This window comes from Pleurodeles waltl, chromosome 8 (assembly GCF_031143425.1).
Source record: "Pleurodeles waltl isolate 20211129_DDA chromosome 8, aPleWal1.hap1.20221129, whole genome shotgun sequence".
NCBI lineage: Eukaryota > Metazoa > Chordata > Amphibia > Caudata > Salamandridae > Pleurodeles > Pleurodeles waltl.
In genome coordinates this window covers 600,071,392-600,090,302 of record NC_090447.1, presented here as the reverse complement: position 1 = coordinate 600,090,302, position 18,911 = coordinate 600,071,392, and the positions used below count along the sequence as shown (strand labels likewise).

Here is an 18,911-nt window from a genome sequence, read left to right as displayed (position 1 = left end):
GAGAAGCCATTGCTAAATGAATGTTAGCACCATGCGGTCGATGAGCTAGAATAAGGTTTAGGTTCATATTTCAGTTCCAACACTAGCACCATTTGGAGGGTCAGGGTCGACAAAGCAAGTTGATGCTGTAAGACATTAAGAGCCTGATAACAACCTTGGCAGAGGGGATTACTCCACCCCAAACGTGATGGATATCCCGCCTGCCGTATTACAAGTTCTCTTATATTCTATGGAACTTGTAAAACGGCAGGCGGGATATCCGTCATGTTTGGGATGGAGTAATCCCCTTGGCCAGGGTCGTAATCAGGCCCTACATTTTCATGACCTCTTCAATTGAGGGTGTGGTCAAATTGGACCCGCTGACTTGGGCTCCTGGGGTCAACCCTTGAGTCTGGTTGACTTACTGTCACGGTGGAGAAATAGATGCACTACTGGAGAATCCTGGAGCTGAAAAATCAATGAGTGGTGTGTAAGTGTGTAGGGGACTCTTGAGGCTGAAGAGCGATGTCTCCCATTCCGGAGAAACTGTGATATTCACCTTGACATTAGCTGAAGATTGTTAAAGGCACCATTATGCAAAAATAAATGGCCTTGGAGAGTAATCGCATACTTCTATTTGCTGATATGTGTCCTGAGACTCTTGTGAGATGTGGACTGAAAGCTGTGAGGTGTCAATTAGATTTTCTGTTAAACTGAAAGCGAACCTTTAGTGCACAGTTGAAGGTGGGCGGACCGATCCTTATATGGGTGTTTGGGGGAGACGGATTCATTTGAGGCTATCAGACTTTCAGTAAATGCTGTGTTTGATTGGAAGGAAGTGTGATATTGTTTTCAGAACATTTTATGCATGGTACGTCTTACATTTGTGGAAGGGTTGTGGGGAAAGATTTTTTTAGTGCTGGATAATTCTGTTGGTCAATAGTTCTCATGGCCAGATCTTTCTCAGTCTCACCGCTGTCCCCTGCTCTTCCACCTTCAGTCTCTACAGGAGCCACTATGTATTTCAGTATGGGATAGTTTTAAGTGATGTTTCATGGTAAATATATTATAGGTGGACATGGTTTGAGGCTTGGTAAATTGGCAGTGAATGTCAATACTTTATTCTGTTGATACCTAAGCTGAGCTTCATGTTGTAGTCTTGACTATTAAAACAATACAAAAATACATTTCAAGTTAAGTAGCTTTTATCACAATTCTTTCAAGTCCCAGGAGGGATTCAAACTGCTTATGCAATTTTCTCTTTAGATTTCAAGTGTTGCCTATTTGTTACTTTCATATGTTTTTAATCTCTCGATGCAAGCGATCTTGGAATAAAAAACTATACTGCTAGTGAAATATGTTCTATTTTGTCACTTGAGAATAATTTTATAGTCTTTTTCCATGAAAGATTAAAGTATTGTTTGCTTTGTTACATGCTGCAACTAAACGTGATTTCTTTGTTCTGTTACAGATCACAGAGCTGCTTGATGTTTCAATGGAACTGGGGTGCTTCTTAGCTGGGGCATTGATCTCGTCCCAAGGTCATATGGTTACTGAAGAAATTATATCTTGTATTGAACCAATTCGCGACTTTCTTGCCATAATTTTCTTTGCATCTATTGGTAAGATATATTTTTCTAAACTCAAAGCTAGGTCTTCATTAGCAATTTGTAACTCGCTTATTGTGAAGCTTTCGTTGAATGCGGGTCTACTAAATAACTAGAAAACAAAAAGTATGGTACCCTGAAAATTCGAGAAGAAACTATTGAATTACTGGCAGTTTATTGTTAAGACTGAAAACATTTCTAAATTAATTTTCGTTACATGATTAAAATGTTAAAAATGTTTCTCTTTTAAAATATATATTACGCTACTTTGTTGACCAGATTGTGTTTTCTCATGTACTGATTAACATGTAAGTCCATTTGTGAAGCTGGTTTCTGAGTTTCAACTAAAATAAATCAGCCAGATGGTGCAAGCGATGCCCAAATGCCATGAATCACAAACCGAAAAGAGTTTTGTAATTTTTTTATTTTTGCATCTGGAGTTAGAAAGTTGTTTCTAAGGAGAAATTATACATTTTAGAAGGATGTGCCATAATGTAAGGTAGTAAGTCTGTTCACAGTGAATATCCAGAATATTTGTTTTTTTTGACACACCATTTCTTTTTACTTCTGTTGAGAGTGCTGGTTACTTCTGAATAAAAATCACTTCATCTCCACTGAACAGGGGACTGGCTGGCATCAATAGGCTGTCATGGGAAGGAGCCTTCAACTAACAGCAGACACACTTTAATTTGACAGTCATGCACCTTGTCATCCCTGTCTGGTAGTTTGAGTGCTTAGGTTATGTAGCTCAAAGTATATATAATTTTCCTCTTTGAAATTCTCCCATGGCATAATTTGTCACACCTTAGCTGAGAGGCTGTCGCCTTCAGGACAAAACTGTCCTTCATTTTATTATGCCATTGAATTATATTCTCTCGAATTATCAACTGCTAGAATGAATCTCAGAATATTTCAGGCAAGAACATCCTATTTTTCAAGTTGAACTCAAGTGATGTCAATCTAAGAATAAGCTGTGAGAGTTAAATCTTTAAGTTTTAGCCAACCATAACAGGAACACAACATTTACTGTAAACATGGGCTGAGGATAGAATTGCGTTAAGAAATGCAGAAATGACTTCCTGTGACTCATCTGCCTTCCTAGCTGCAAATGAGTTGTAATCAACTGAAGGATTGCGTGGATGGAGAATTCTTGGATATTACCAGAAATTAGCCACTTTGTGAAGGAGATGTGAAAATAAGTTAACTTCCCATTTTGCCACTTGTGGACTCTTTGCACACTGCCATAGTGCCATAAACCACTGTTGGCATTTTGCCTGTTTAAGAGGAAGATGTGGATTATTGAAGCATGTGGAACCAGTGGCCTTATTTTCACACGCTGGAAGGTCAAAATGTGTAAGTAATAGTTCCTACAAATTGTGGAAAGGGGGTATGCCCTACCCTTTCAATAGACCCCTTCCCATATCTGTCCCCCTAGATTCCCCTGCTCAGAAAACCATCTTCACATCTTCCAACAGGTGGTAGAGATTTTGCTGCAAATAGGACCAGTGGAGTTGGTGTCACAGCAGGAAAAGGGACAGAGATGCTATTCTCCATGCTTCTTGGTCCCAAAGAAGAGCAGCTGTCTTCTTCTGAATATATAACCTCAGGGTCTTAAATTTGTTCCTACAGAAAGAAAAGATCAAGATGCTCTTCCCTGGCTCAGTTTTTTTTGGCAAGGGAATCAGGAGACTAAATGGTGTCCCTCGAGTTGCAGCACATGTATTTCCACATTTTGATTCTGCAACCCAAAGGAGGTATCTGTCTTTTGTGATAGGGTCCACGCACTACTAGTTAGCGGTCCTCCTGTTCTGGTTGATATTAGCACCTTTGATCCTAATGAAGGTGATGTTGGTGGTAGTGACAGTTCTCAGGAGGTTGAGAATCCCAATGTTGACTAGGCCCTCTCTGCAGGGTCACCTCAAACTTTATGCTTTAACCCTTCTGTTTTCTGAACCCATTTTGTGGCTATTAGGACTCTGTGCACTTCATCACTGCTAACTAGTGCTAAAGTGCTTGTACTCTATCCTTTAGACATGGTTAAATTGTCTTACACCCAATTTGCACCTTTAATTTACTCATAAATCCATAGTAAAGAGGTATACATATACCCAGGGCCTGAAAATTAATTACTGCTAGTGGACTTGCAGCAGGTATTGTGCTACTCACTTAAGTAACACTGTGAAACATGTCTCAGGCCTGCCATTGCAGTCTGCTTGCAATGTTAAACTGCCAGTTTGACTTGTCAAAATAATTTATTTGCCAAGCCTAAACCTCCCTCTTTTAATACATATGTCACCCCTAAATTAGATCCTAAATAGCCCATAGGATAGTTTACATTATAATTCAAACGTTGGACTTGTATTTTGAAGTTTCACATGTCTTGGTAGTGAAAAACTCTCAAATCATTTTTCAATACTGTGAGGCCTACATCTCCTATAGGATAACATTAGGTTACCTTATTACATTTAATAAGAGCTAACGTTTGATAGTGATCAGGTAGGAAAGTCAAGTTTGGTATCTGAGGAATTGAAATTTTAAATACTCTTTAATGGTAAAATATGTTTTTAAGTCACAATTATGATAATGCCACTTTTAGAAAGTTGGCATTTTCTTGTCCCTACCATTTGGTGCCTGCAGCCCGTTCCTGGGTCACATTACTAGGTGTAAATGGCAGTTACCTTTGTGTATTCCTCCCGGACAGCATCACAATAGAGGGCCTAAGTGTTGGCAAGATAAGACATCTCTGACTTGATAGAGGTGCAGGGCTGTCACCTACCACACAATTGCAACACTGGCTCAACTCGCATATAAAGAACTTCACTCTAGCCTAATGTCCCCACAGATAGACTGGAACAAGGACAGGGAGGCAGGATATTCCAGACACCTCTGTCAAGGAAACCTTCAGAAGCTTCTCCCACTTTAAAGTGGGCCCCAGGTACAAATATTGAACCCTCTGGCCCACTCTTTAGATCACTTCTGGCCCTTTGGAATGCTCAGAAAAAGGACTGCTCTACTGCATGAGTAATAAGGACGGGACCTGCACCTTGAACTCAGAACCATCAGAGTGACTCCAAGGGCTAGTTGGGTGGCCTCCTGATCAGAGCCGCAGGGACAGAAAAGGCTCCAACCATCTTGAACTCTGTATCTGGACTCTGCCTACTGTGAGTCCTAAGCTCTCAAGTGGTGCCTCCTCAGACCTCCATGCTTGGAAGTGGAATCAAATGTGCGCTGTTAGGCCAGCTATGGTCCAAAGTTCAAACTGATGCAGCGCAGTGCAACCCGGTGGAGGACCTCGCAGCTCCCCATCACAACTGGTGCAGTGCAATGCAACTTGATGCAGACCTTGTCCCACAGCTCCTCACCGGAACTGACACTGCACAGCACAGCTCGATGGAGGACCTCTCATTGGAACTGACGCTGCTTGACGCATCTCAATGCGGTGCCTCGCATCAAACCTGGGAGCCGCTGCTGCATGGCACAATGCCCCACATTGAGGACCTAAGGTACAATTCTCAGCGGGCCTAACTTTGTCCCTGTATCTAGTTGCGCTCCATCACGGTCGACCTGAACTTGTGACTTTGCCCAGGTCCAGCAGAACCAGATAACTATTTTTACCTAAACATTTAAAATTGCATATCTCAGATTCTTCAAATTGGTTTGGTATTGCTTCGGTATCAAATAATTGATAAAAATTGACTCTGTTTTTCTAAATCAGTAAGGGATATTTCTTGTGTAGTGTTGTCACTTTATTACTGCTTCTGTGCTGCATAAATACTTTACACATTGCCTCCAAGTTAAGCCTGACTGATTTTGTGCCATCTACCAGAGGGTTAAGCACAGGTTAATTTAGTGACTTTAGTGGTTCACCCCGATGTTAGATAATGGATGTTGCCTGATAAGGGCTCACAACCCCTTCAACCAGCAACCCAATTTCTTAGACCTTGTATTCCTGTTTATGGATGACTGGCTGCCCAATGAAAAGTCTCCAGAGTTGATGTTACACTATCTGCAGGCAACAAAATCTTTGCTGTTTTATCTGACCTTTTCAATCACTGTGCCCGAATCTCGCCTGGAGCCTTCCAAGCACCTCCTAATAATGGGAGGAGTACTGGATAAGACAATGCGTTAAACCTCACCCCATTCACCCTCCTCAGCGAATTTGAGAGATTCAGGATATGATTATGATGTTTCATGAAGGAGCACAAATTATATCCCCGATGGTCTTATGCCTGCTCGGTCTGCTGGCTTCCTGCATTCTCCTCGTCATAAGTGCACACTGACACATGAGGCATTCTATCACTCATTTAGCTGTTTTTCACTGACAAGTTAGTTCTTTGAAGCACAGCTGCTTTCCTACCCATGTTAGTTCCCCTATTCCATCTTGGTTAGTCCATTACTTTATCTTCCTTCCACATCCCACCTCCGCCCTGCCACATCTGATCATGGAGGATGGGATGCTCCACAGAGTGGATCACAGGGAATAGTCAGATTTTATATCATCCTGGCATAGGGCATTCAAAGTGATGATCAGCTATTAATAGAGTACCTATGCAACAGGAATTGCAAGGTGGTACAAAAGAGGACTCCTTCAAGGTGGATAATCTTGTGTATCGAACTGCCTATGCCCTTCCACACAAGTAACCCCCAGAGGACATTCCAGGGTGAAATCTCCCAACTCTAGCCCTGGCAGAAAAGTCCTAATGGCTGAAATCTGCAATACAGCAACACAATCATCTTTCCCTCACCCATCCCTCCCACCTTTCAATCTTAAAGGTTGGTCAACTGGTAATCCTCTTAATAAGGTTTCAAATTAATTGTTGCACTGCACCTTGTCAATAATGATGTTATTCTCACCATACTTGCCACAATGGTACAGAAAAAGCAATGGGAAATGGATGTCAGGACACAGGGGTGGGTCCTTTAAGGCTCCAAGACATTACTGTGGTGTCATTACAGGCACCATCACCCCCTTCTAGCTTGATAGAACTATGGAACATGTTGCTGTGTCCAGCCTGTCCCTGGAACTTCGAGAAGGTGAGAAATCTGTACGAAAATACAGTTATCATCCAGAAAGATACTTACTGAAGATAAGTAGCCTTTTCATCTTGCACTTTACAAGTTTACTTGGCAATTAGTCACGATTTTCAATAAAAACATTTCTCAAACTGCCATTGGGACGTTTAGTTCACCTTGAATAGCTTTAATGAGTCCTCTTCATTTGTGGTGCATTGAGATATACATTCTACTTCTTTAAAAAACACAAAACATTTTATTAAAGTTTCCACTGTCAAGGAATTAGCCACCAGCATTTGAAGGAATACAATACTCAGTGACATCCCCCGAAAAAAAAAAATCATTTAGGTAGTTTGACCACTACCATTGTGTTATATCATTTAGAGTGCCTCTAAAGCTAATACTTTCAACCTTTACCATTGTGCTTCCCATACTGTGCATACTTTCACCCTGTCGTATTTAGCTCCCTGTAGGCTTGTCAATGTTGCCACACTTGACTCCACTTCTTTCGGCAGCCTTTGCCTTCAGATACGTCTTTCTCTGTGAACATGCTCCAGTCAATGTCCTTTTTCTAAGTGTTCAGATCAGACATGGAAGGGTCTCCCCATTTACACACTTAAGTTCCTTTGGCTATCATTATCCCGATGGTGAAAACCAGATCTGAGAGACACTTCTAGTTGCAGGTTCCTTCCCTTTGAATTTCCCCCTGGCATCCGACTGGATCAGGAGAATTTTGTGAGCAGTACCCCTGCGTGCCATCAGGTGGCATCAGTCGGCTGTGTTCGTTATCTACGTCATCTGTGCCAGCTTTGGTGTCACGGTTCCTATATAGATGCCACCCCGATGCGCTGATGTAAGTTCTTTTCTTTCCACGCTAGCAAGCGCTGATCCAAAGAGAGCTACCCCTATGTCATTTTTGACTGGCTTTTTTAAAAAACTTTTTGTTGAAGATTTTTTAAAGTTTTCCTTTCCTGGTGGATTGAGGATGTCCTCGAGGAAGTCCAGGTTCAAGCTTTGCGGTTCATGTCATCAGGCAATGTCCATGACGGAACTGCACCCCATGTGTCTTTGGCGCCTGAAGTGCGACCATGACCCAAAGTCATGCTCTGAGTGTCAGGCCATGCATCCAAAGGCTTTGAAGGAGCAGTCCCTGAAGCTGATGGCAGCCTAACACTCAATTCCGTGCAAGTCGAGATCTCGATCAACAGGAAGGTCCCGGGATCAGTTGCGTAGTACTCCATCTTCGTCATCCCACTCCAAGTCATCAGGACAATTGAGTAAGTCGAAAGCTAAGAAGTTGAAGTGTTCTTTGACCTCTCCTCATCCGCTGTCCTTCGAGGTGAGAAAGCATCAGCGTTCTAGACCTCGCCCTGCGGAGCCTGCACCTAGGCTGACTTTATGCCTCCCAGAGTTTCTGGGACCCGGAGCAACCCCTGGCCAACTTAGAGAGTTTTACGAGGCCTGTGCCTCATGTTTGAGCAGCCTGACACCACTGGAGCGCCTCTGGCCTTACGGAATCAAAAGGGGCACCTTCGGGTTCTGCGGCTTTGACTCTGAGGGGCACCCAAGGATCCACTTCTGGATCCGGACGGACGTCGGCTGTACCACTACGACTTTCCCCACACCGGTCCTGACGCTGATGCTCCTGGCGCCGTCCACTCCCACGGGTGGCGACAACACGATTCCAACACCAGCAGGAGACTTGCCTCCTACATCGGATTCTGAGCCCCTTTCTTATGAGCTAGGTTACAAGGATGAATATGAGGGGTCACTGAACCCTTTCGCGTACCAACTCCAGGATGAGCAACCTATGGACTGGTGTACAGACTTGTGTGAAGCCAGCGTAGTGGATACTTCTCCAGATACTGGCATGTGTTCTCCCCCTACCATGGGCTAAAGAGGAGGGAGCTTCCTATTCCATGGTGGTGAGGAGAGCAGCTTAGGTCATGTATTTTGAGTTGCCTTCGGTGTCTGTCAGGACTAATCTCTTGACAGAAGTGCTTCAACTGGGAGCTCCACCTCAGAACCCATGTTCCTGTTTAATGAGTTCCTCACGGATGTCCTACCGGGTATCTGTTCCAAACCCAGCGCTGGATAGAGAATCCAAAAGGTTGGACAAACTTAGGAAGAATATACACTAGCCTTGCATTGTGGTCCATGAAAACCGTCTACCTTTTGGGCTGTTATTCCCACACTCCGTGGGATACAGTTGCACAAGTGCTGCCACAGGTCCCAGCGGAGGCCTGGGCTGTACTCTCTCAGTCTGTTGCCAACTGGAAAGATTCTGCGAAATTCACAATCCATTGCGGACTGGACACAACTGACTTACTGGGCAGAGCGGTTTCCTCAACAGTGGCCTGGAGGCACCATGCCTGACTGAGAATGACTGGCTTTTCAGGGTATGGCAAAGCTACCTAGATGGACCTGCCCTTTCAGAGTCAAAGCAGACTCAGTTCTTGAGTGCTTTGAGGATTCTCAAGCAATGGCAAGATCCTTGGGCCTCGTGGTGGCCCCTCGACCCCCTCAATCTGTCTTTTGCCCCTTTCGTGGCTACGGAAGGGATCTCCAACTGTGCCCATTCCTGGTCAGCCACCCTGGCGTGCATGCTGTCCAGCCTCTGAATGGCCGAGGGTGCAGGATCCACCATCCTCGTGGATCAGGTAGCAGTGGTCTGGCCAGTCTGCCAACCCTCCTGCCACCCTGCCTCCCTCAGTAGCCTCTAAGCATTCCTAGTCTGACTCTCTCCCACCTAGGCAATATTACAGAAATAAAATGATGGATGGAGTGTTGAAACCTTTCAAACACTCACCCCCCCAGTCACACATCTGCATTTAATTCACCGTTATTTAGCTTGCCACGTCACCCCAGTTCAGACCCAGCTATATACAAATCAGTCTTGACCCTGCTCCCAATGTGGGCAGTTCAGTCCGAACTGCCAAGCCAGGTCCTCCCTGGATAGGATTCAAGCATCCTGGGACCGGTTTCAGGGTATCACCCTTCATCAGCCAGGCTAGCTTGAATCCAGTGGCGCAGCAAGCAAGGGACCCATGTCTGGGCACATAAGGCAGTATCACAAAATAAAATGATGGACGGAGTGTTGGAACTTTTCAAACACTCACCCACAGTCACAGATCTGGGTTTAATCCATTGTTATTTGGCTTGCCACGTCACCCCAGTTCAGATCCAGCTATATGCAAATCAGTGGTTGACCCTGCTCCCAATGGGAGCAGTTCAGCCCAAACTGCCAAGCCCGAATTGCCTCCCCCACTTGGGGCCAGTTGGGGGCAGGATTCGCCATCACCTGCTCCGTTGGCAATACTGGCAATACACCACATCAAACAGGTTGGTTTTGCAGATAGTCCGAAGGGGCTACCGCACATCTTCAAGACTACCCCTCCATCCATGCCACCATCCTACATTCGGATGATGGAGGATCACTTGGCCCTTCTCTGCAAGGAAGTTACGTCTCTCTTGGCCAAGGGAGCCATAGAAAGTGTTACTGTGCCAGAAATAGGTTGTGGTTGTTATTCCCTCTACTTTCTGGTACCCAAAAAGGACAAGGGCTTCTGCTGTATCCCAGACCTGCAATCCCTCAATCTCTACCTCAAGAAGGAGAAGTTGAAAATGCTTACTCTGGCTCAGGTTCTATCTGCCCTGGACCCCGGAGACTGGATGGGACCTTTGGCCTTGAAGGACACTTATTCCCGTCCTGCCTGCTCACAAACATTACTTGCGGCTCACGGTAGGCCACAAGTACTTTCAGTTCACCATGCTCCCCTTTGGCCTTACTAGCGCCCCTTGGGTGTTCCCAAGGTGATGGCGGTGGTCGCAGCTCATCTGCACAGATAAGGGGTTTCAGTCTTCCCCTATCACAAAGACTGGCTATTGAAGGCGGCCTCGTCCCAGGCAGTCATCTCCCACCTCCAGACTACGCAGACCTCCTGCATTTGCTGGGGTTCACTATAAACGTGCCGAAGCCACACCTGACTCCCTCTCAGGTGCTTCCTTCATCAGAGCTGTTCTGGAAACAATGCAGTTCCAGGCTTATCTTCCGGAGTGGCGAGTCTAGGATATTCAGACTATGATACCTATGTTTCAGTCGCTATCCTGAGCTTCAGTGAGAATATCTTTAAGGCTGCTGGGCCTCTTGGCTTCCTGCTGGTGACACATGCCAGATGGCATATGCAGGCTCTGCAGAGGGACCTGAAGTTCCAGTGGGTGCAGCATCAGGGGCATCGCTCGGTAAAGGTCGAGGTCTCGTAGGGAACTGTGCAAGATTTGCAGTGGTGGTTAACGAACCGTGATTGGGACAAAAGCAGGTCCCTCTCCCTTACCCAACCAGATCTGACAATAGTGACAGAAGCGTCACTTCTAGGATGGGGTGGGCAACTGGTAGAGGTGGAGATCAGAGGCGTCTGGTCCCCAACGGAATTCGGACTCCACATCAACCTTTTGGAGCTCCGTGTGATCTGGCTGGCATTGAAGGCATTTCTTCCCTCTATCAAGGGAAAGATGGTGCAGGTGTTCACGTACGACGCCACTGCCATGTGGTACTGCAATAAGCATGGCAGAATGGGGTTGTGGACCCTTTGTCAAGAGGCTCTGCACCTCTGGATGTGGCCAAAAATGCCTAGCAGATCAAAATGGTGTCCCCATCTGGAGGTGGCACTAGGTCTCTTTCAGCAGGGGGGAGAGCCTCGGTTAAATCTGTTTGCCTCTGCAGAGAATGCGCAATGTCAGCAGGTTTGCGCGTTAGAGTTTCCAAGGTGGCAGTTGCTCGTAGGCGCTTTTTGTCACAAGTAGAATGCCTTTCCACCCATACCACTTCTCCTCAGAGTTCTCAGGAAAATCAAGAACAACTGGGCACAAGTAATCCTTGTGGCTCCGGACTGGACACAGAGTCTGGTATCCCGAGCTGCTGAGCATGTCCATCGATCCTCAGATCAGACTGTCCCCTTGGAAGGATCTTCTGTCGCAGCAGCAGGGGAGGGTTCTACACCCAAACCTGTCCACTTTCTGCCTTCTTGTGTGGGAATTGAGAGGTGACAGTTGACCGCTTTTGACCTTCCTTCCAAAGTCTGTAATGTAGTCTTGGCACCTAGGCGTCCCTCCACTAAAACGTTATACACGTCATTGGAAGAAATTAGTGGCATGGTGCACAAATAAGTCTGATGACCCCCTCTCTGCTCCTTTCTCTGAGGTCCTGTGGTTTATCCTTTTCTTGGCCTAGGAGGCTCTGCTATGGGCACTCCTAAAGGTTATCTGTCTTCTAGTTCTGCTTTTATTGAGGTTACTCGATCAACTTTGTTTGTTTAAGTGCTTAGGATCCTTAAAGGTCTTACACATCTTGTCCTTCCATTCCCATTCATTATGTCCCAATGGGATCTGAATTTTGTTTTGACATTTCTAATGTGCGCTCCTTTTGAGCCTCTCCACAATTGACCTCTCAGGCTTCTCACTATGGAAACAGCTTGTGGCCACAACATCTGCCCGCAGGGTGAGTGAGCTGTAGGACATGTCATGTAAGCCACCCAACCTTTCCATCTTTCCTGACTAAGTGGTGTTTCACACTAGGTCCTCCTTTCTGCCAAGATATTGTATCAACCAGATAAGGCATTACTGAAGGTAAGTAACTTATTCTTTAATATATCTCAGTGGACCGTTCTCCCCCAAAATGTTTGAAAGAACTGGCTCAGGTGAGTTCTCAATCAAACTATCTGTAACCTGTTCTAGGCATTTTCAAATACCCTCCCAGAAGGGCTCCAGTGCCAGGCAGGACCAGAGCTGATGTAGGGATGTGTCCCATTTCCCACACCTAGGGACACAAATCCTAGGCCACTATCCCCCATCTTTGGCAGTACAGTTCTGGTATCCTATGCTCTAAGCAATATGCTCAACTATGCCAACTTCAATTCTACTCAGAATGTTACCTGTTGGGGAGACTCCAGGGTATCCTCCTATTCCCCCTCCTCCATACCACCCAAATGTATCTTCTAGTCCACTTTTAACCAGGTAAGCGGGTCAGGGGAATTATTATCAAGTTTATTGTAAGTGACAGATGCTGCTTTTTTCCCCTGAGAAGCTCTGTGAGTAACCTATCTTCGAGTGGTGAGGGATTCTCTGTTATTGTTATCTTGTTCACCTGTGCTAATAATGCGTATCTAAACTGTAAGTACTAATAGGCCTCCGTGCTTGCCAGTCCATATTCTCAATTAAATGTGTCCCAATTGGCCAGTTCTTGCCCTTTCACACATTTCAGAGTTTGCTAATGCCAGATGTGGCCAACTGCCAAAGACTCCAGGTTTTTCCACCTCAAGGCGTCAATGTCCCACAGCGTGATTTCAGTGATCACTTCCAGAATATTTGTTTGCTGCCTGCCAAGCCGCAATAACCACACCTGTATGTGGTGGATGTGTTTGTATGGATTTTGTTCTGTATATGGCTGCCGGGTAGCCTTGTATCCCCTTGGTCATTTTGTCTGCTCTCAGTAACTTTCTTCCTGGTGCACAAATGCTCATTCATTAATTGCCATCAGGTGTGATTCCCAGTAGTACTTTCTCATGTCTGGAATAGCTACGCCTCCATCATACACCCTCCTCATGAGTCTAGTGAGGGTGCCACCCCTCCCCCTTTCCATAATAATAGCCTAAGCTCTGATTCTATTGTGCCAAATAAGTCTGGGGGTATTCTATATGGTATATTCGAGAGTACATATAAGAGCTTAGGGAGAGTAATTATTTTCTTGAGTGTTGCACGCCCTGTAAAAACAAAGGGAGAGTCCTTCAGTGCTTGACCTCATTTTTGAATGGCTCAAGTATTGGGTAGAGATTCTCCACTGGGAAACTGTTGCGTCCCCTTGTAATCTAAATCCCAAGGCATTTAACCCTGCCTTGATCAAGCAATCTGAGTAGGCTTGGGCAGTTCCACTGGTGCTCTGTTGGTGAGTAGATGAGGGATTTTCCCAGTTTATATTGTAGCCAGAGTACTTGCCAAATAGATGAAAAATATGTAGTAGGTGGGGAACGGGGTTGTCTGGTTTTGAGATGTATAAGAGGATATTATCTGTGCTCGTCGCAGGCCGTCTCCCACTGTAAACCCCGCACCGGAGGGTCTGCTCTGATCCAAAAGGTGAGGGGCTTGAGAACAAGGTAAAAAAAAAGCATGGCGAGAGCGGAAATCCCTGTGTTCAATGGCATCTGTCGCTGTAGATACGCATGTTTTGCAATAGCTCGCCATCTGGTGTTGGGCCGGAGTGTTACAAGTTGTTTTTCTTCGAAGAAGTCTTTCGAGTCACGGGACCGAGTGACTCCTCCTTTTGTCTCCATTGCGCATGGGCGTCGACTCCATCTTCGATTGTTTTTTTTCCGCCATCGGGTTCGGACGTGTTCCTGTCGCTCCGAGTTTCAGAACGGAAAGATAGCTAATTTCGGAAGATTTTCGTCGGTATTGTTGCGTTCGGGATCGACGTAGTTAGATTCAACACCGCATCGAAGATCGAAGAGCTCCGGTGCCCTTCGGGGTAGTTTTTCGATCCCCCGTCGGGGCCTGGTCGGCCCGACCGCGTGCTGAAGAACGCCGATGGAACGGACCCCGTTCCGTTTCTGCCCCAAATGCCACAATAAATACCCCTATACAGACCAACACTTGGTCTGTAACCTGTGCCTGTCACCTGAGCACAGTGAAGACACCTGTGAGGCATGTCGTGCGTTCCGGTCCCGAAAAACACTCCGAGACCGTCGAGCCAGAAGACTTCAGATGGCGTCCGCGCCGACAGCCCACCGAGAGTTCGAGGAACAAGAAGAGGAAGGTACCTTCTCGATCCAAGACTCAGATTCCGAAGGATTCGACGATACACAAACCGTGAGTAAGACGTCGAAAACCACACAGAGGAAGATTTACAAGGCCCAGGGGACGCCACTGCCATCAGGCCATGGCTCCACCCATAAATTCGGTGACCGACCGTCGGCACCGAAAAAGGCCCAAACAGTGCCGAGATCGTCCGACTCCGGTCGAGACACCGGCACGCAGCCTTCTCGGGACCGAGAAAGTGCTGGAGACAAGCCTCGACACCGAGATGCCGGTGTGGACACGGCTCGACGCCGAGACAGCGGCACCGAAGAAGATCGACGCCGAGAGGTTTCGGCCCCGAAAAAGAAAAAAGTCACCTCGGAGCCGAAAAAACACGCAGACAGGGTTTCGGTGCCGAAACAAACTGCAAGCGACCCAGCTTCAGGCTCTTATACAGAAGAGCACTCGCTAACCTCCCAAATGCAAAAGCATAGGTTTGAGGAAGAGCTACAATCAACTGATGTGGACCATACGCAAAAGCGTATTTTCATACAGCAGGGGACAGGAAAAATAAGCACCCTTCCCCCCATTAGAAGAAAGAGAAGGTTGGAGTTCCAAACTGAACAGACACCACAACCAAAAGTGGTGAAAAGAGTTACCCCACCACCCTCTCCTCCGCCCGTGATTAACATCTCACCAGCACAAACTCCATCACACTCCCCAGCTCACACCACCATAAGCCAGGGTGACCAAGATCAAGACGCATGGGACCTATACGACGCCCCAGTGTCGGATAACAGTCCGGAGGCATACCCTACGAAGCCATCTCCACCAGAGGACAGCACCGCGTATTCTCAAGTGGTGGCTAGAGCAGCACAATTTCACAACGTAAGCCTCCACTCAGAACAGGTCGAGGATGATTTTTTATTCAACACACTCTCCTCCGCCCACAGCTCATACCAAAGCCTGCCTATGCTCCCTGGTATGCTCCGGCACGCAAAAGAAATCTTTAAGGAGCCGGTCAAAAGTAGGGCAATCACACCAAGGGTGGAAAAAAAGTATAAGGCGCCTCCTACAGACCCGGTTTTCATCACTACACAGCTGCCACCAGACTCTGTCGTTGTAGGAGCAGCTAGGAAAAGGGCCAACTCCCACACATCTGGAGATGCACCACCCCCAGATAAAGAAAGCCGCAAGTTCGATGCAGCTGGTAAGAGTCGCAGCACAAGCTGCAAACCAGTGGCGCATCGCTAACTCCCAGGCACTACTTGCGCGCTATGACAGAGCCCACTGGGACGAGATGCAACATCTCATTGAACATCTGCACAAGGACTTACAAAATAGGGCAAAACAAGTGGTTGAGGAGGGACAGACCATTTCCAACAACCAGATCCGCTCCTCCATGGACGCTGCAGATACAGCTGCACGGACAATTAATACATCTGTAACTATCAGACGGCATGCATGGCTCCGAACGTCTGGATTTAAACCAGAGATTCAACAAGCAGTTCTCAATATGCCTTTTAACGAAAAAGAACTGTTCGGTCCAGAAGTGGACACAGCGATTGAGAAACTCAAAAAAGATACGGACACTGCCAAAGCCATGGGCGCACTCTACTCCCCGCAGAGCAGAGGGAATTACAGCACATTCCGTAAAACACCCTTTCGAGGGGGGTTTCGGGGTCAGAGCACACAAGCCAGCACCTCACAAGCAACACCGTCCAGTTACCAGGGACAGTATAGAGGAGGTTTTCGGGGACAATATAGAGGAGGGCAATTCCCTAGGAATAGAGGAAGATTTCAGAGCCCCAAAACCCCTACTACTAAACAGTGACTCACATGTCACTTACCCCCTCCACACAACACCAGTGGGGGGAAGAATAAGTCATTATTACAAAGCATGGGAGGAAATCACTACAGACACTTGGGTTCTAGCAATTATCCAACATGGTTATTGCATAGAATTTCTACAATTCCCTCCAAACATACCACCAAAAGCACAAAATTTGACAACACACCATTCCAATCTCCTGGAGATAGAAGTGCAGGCACTATTGCAAAAGAATGCAATCGAATTAGTGCCAAACACACAAATAAACACAGGAGTTTACTCACTGTACTTTCTGATACCAAAGAAGGACAAAACGCTGAGACCAATCCTAGACCTCAGGGTAGTGAACACTTTCATCAAATCAGACCACTTTCACATGGACACACTACAAGAAGTATTGCCATTGCTAAAACTACACGACTACATGGCAACTTTAGACCTCAAGGATGCTTATTTCCATATACCAATACACCCATCGCACAGGAAATACCTAAGGTTTTTATTCAAGGGAATACATTACCAATTCAAGGTACTGCCTTTCGGATTAACAACCGCACCGAGAGTCTTTACCAAATGTCTAGCGGTAGTCGCTGCACACATAAGAAGGCAGCAAATATATGTGTTCCCATATCTAGACGACTGGCTAATCAAGGCCCATTCGTTAATAGAGTGCTCAAATCACACAAATCATATCATACAAACCCTCTTCAAACTAGGGTTCACCGTCAATTTCACAAAATCCAAAATTCTGCCGCGCAAGGTACAACAATACCTGGGAGCCATAATAGACACATCAAGAGGAGTAGCCACTCCAAGTCCACAAAGAATTCAAAATTTCAACACCATCATACAACGCATGTATCCAACACAAAGAATACAAGCAAAGATGATATTACAACTCCTAGGCATGATGTCTTCATGCATAGCCATTGTCCCAAACGCAAGACTGCACATGAGGCCCTTACAACAGTGCCTAGCATCACAATGGTCACAAGCACAGGGTCACCTTCTAGATCTGGTGTTAATAGACCGCCAAACTTACCTCTCGCTTCTGTGGTGGAACAACATAAATTTAAACAAAGGGCGGCCTTTCCAAGACCCAGTGCCACAATACGTAATAACAACAGATGCTTCCATGTCAGGGTGGGGAGCACACCTCGATCAACACAGCATACAAGGACAATGGAACGTTCATCAAACAAAACTGCATATAAATCACCTAGAACTTCTAGCAGTTTTTCAAGCACTAAAAGCTTTCCAACCAATAATAGTTCACAAATACATTCTCGTCAAAACAGACAACATGACAACAATGTATTATCTAAACAAGCAAGGGGGGACGCACTCCACGCAGTTAAGCCTGCTAGCACAAAAGATTTGGCGTTGGGCAATTCACAACCAAATTCGCCTAATAGCACAATTTATACCAGGGATCCAAAATCAACTCGCAGACAATCTCTCTCGAGATCACCAACAGGTCCACGAATGGGAAATTCACCCCCAAATTCTGAACACTTATTTCAAACTCTGGGGAACACCTCAGATAGACTTGTTTGCGACAAAGGAGAACGCAAAATGCCAAAACTTCGCATCCAGATACCCACACAAACAGTCCCAAGGCAATGCCCTATGGATGAACTGGTCAGGGATATTTGCTTACGCTTTTCCTCCTCTCCCTCTCCTTCCTTACCTGATAAACAAACTCAGTCAACACAAACTCAAACTCATATTAATAGCACCAACTTGGGCAAGGCAACCCTGGTACACAACGCTGCTAGACCTATCAGTAGTACCCTGCATCAAATTGCCCAACAGGCCAGATCTGTTGACACAGCACAACCAAAAGATCAGACACCCAGATCCAGCATCGCTGAATCTAGCAATCTGGCTCCTGAAATCCTAGAATTCGGGCACTTACAACTTACCCAAGAATGTATGGAAGTCATAAAACAAGCCAGAAGGCCATCCACCAGGCACTGCTATGCAAGTAAATGGAAGAGGTTTGTTTGCTACTGCCATATTAATCAAATACAACCATTACACACAACTCCAGAACATGTAGTGGGTTACTTGCTTCACTTACAAAAATCTAACCTGGCTTTCTCTTCCATTAAAATACACCTTGCAGCAATATCTGCATACCTGCAGACTACCTATTCAACTTCCCTATATAAGATACCAGTCATTAAAGCATTCATGGAGGGCCTTAGGAGAATTATACCACCAAGAACACCACCTGTTCCTTCATGGAACCTAAATGTTGTCCTAACTAGACTCATGGGTCCACCTTTTGAACCCATGCACTCCTGCGAAATACAGTTCCTAACCTGGAAGGTGGCATTTCTCATCGCCATTACTTCCCTAAGAAGAGTAAGCGAGATTCAGGCGTTTACAATACAGGAACCTTTTATACAACTACACAAGAATAAGGTCGTCCTAAGGACCAATCCTAAATTTTTGCCAAAGGTTATTTCACCGTTCCATCTAAATCAAACAGTGGAACTTCCAGTGTTCTTTCCACAGCAAGATACCGTAGCTGAAAGGGCACTACATACATTAGATGTCAAAAGAGCATTGATGTATTACATTGACAGAACAAAAAACATCAGAAAGACTAAACAACTATTTATTGCATTTCAAAAACCTCATGCAGGGAACCCAATATCAAAACAAGGTATAGCCAGATGGATAGT

General features: G+C 45.8%; 1 protein-coding gene across 5 annotated transcripts in view; it reads left to right on the top strand.

Annotated features, from left to right (window-relative positions):
- The window catches only part of TMCO3 (transmembrane and coiled-coil domains 3), a 612,636-nt gene that overhangs the window by 464,133 nt on the left and 129,592 nt on the right, over positions 1-18,911 (top strand). For all 5 annotated transcript variants that reach the window (XM_069204660.1, XM_069204658.1, XM_069204662.1 and 2 more), the window contains exon 10: positions 1,451-1,601. In XM_069204660.1, coding sequence (XP_069060761.1) covers positions 1,451-1,601 — 151 coding nt within the window. The remainder of the gene's footprint in view (positions 1-1,450; positions 1,602-18,911) is intronic.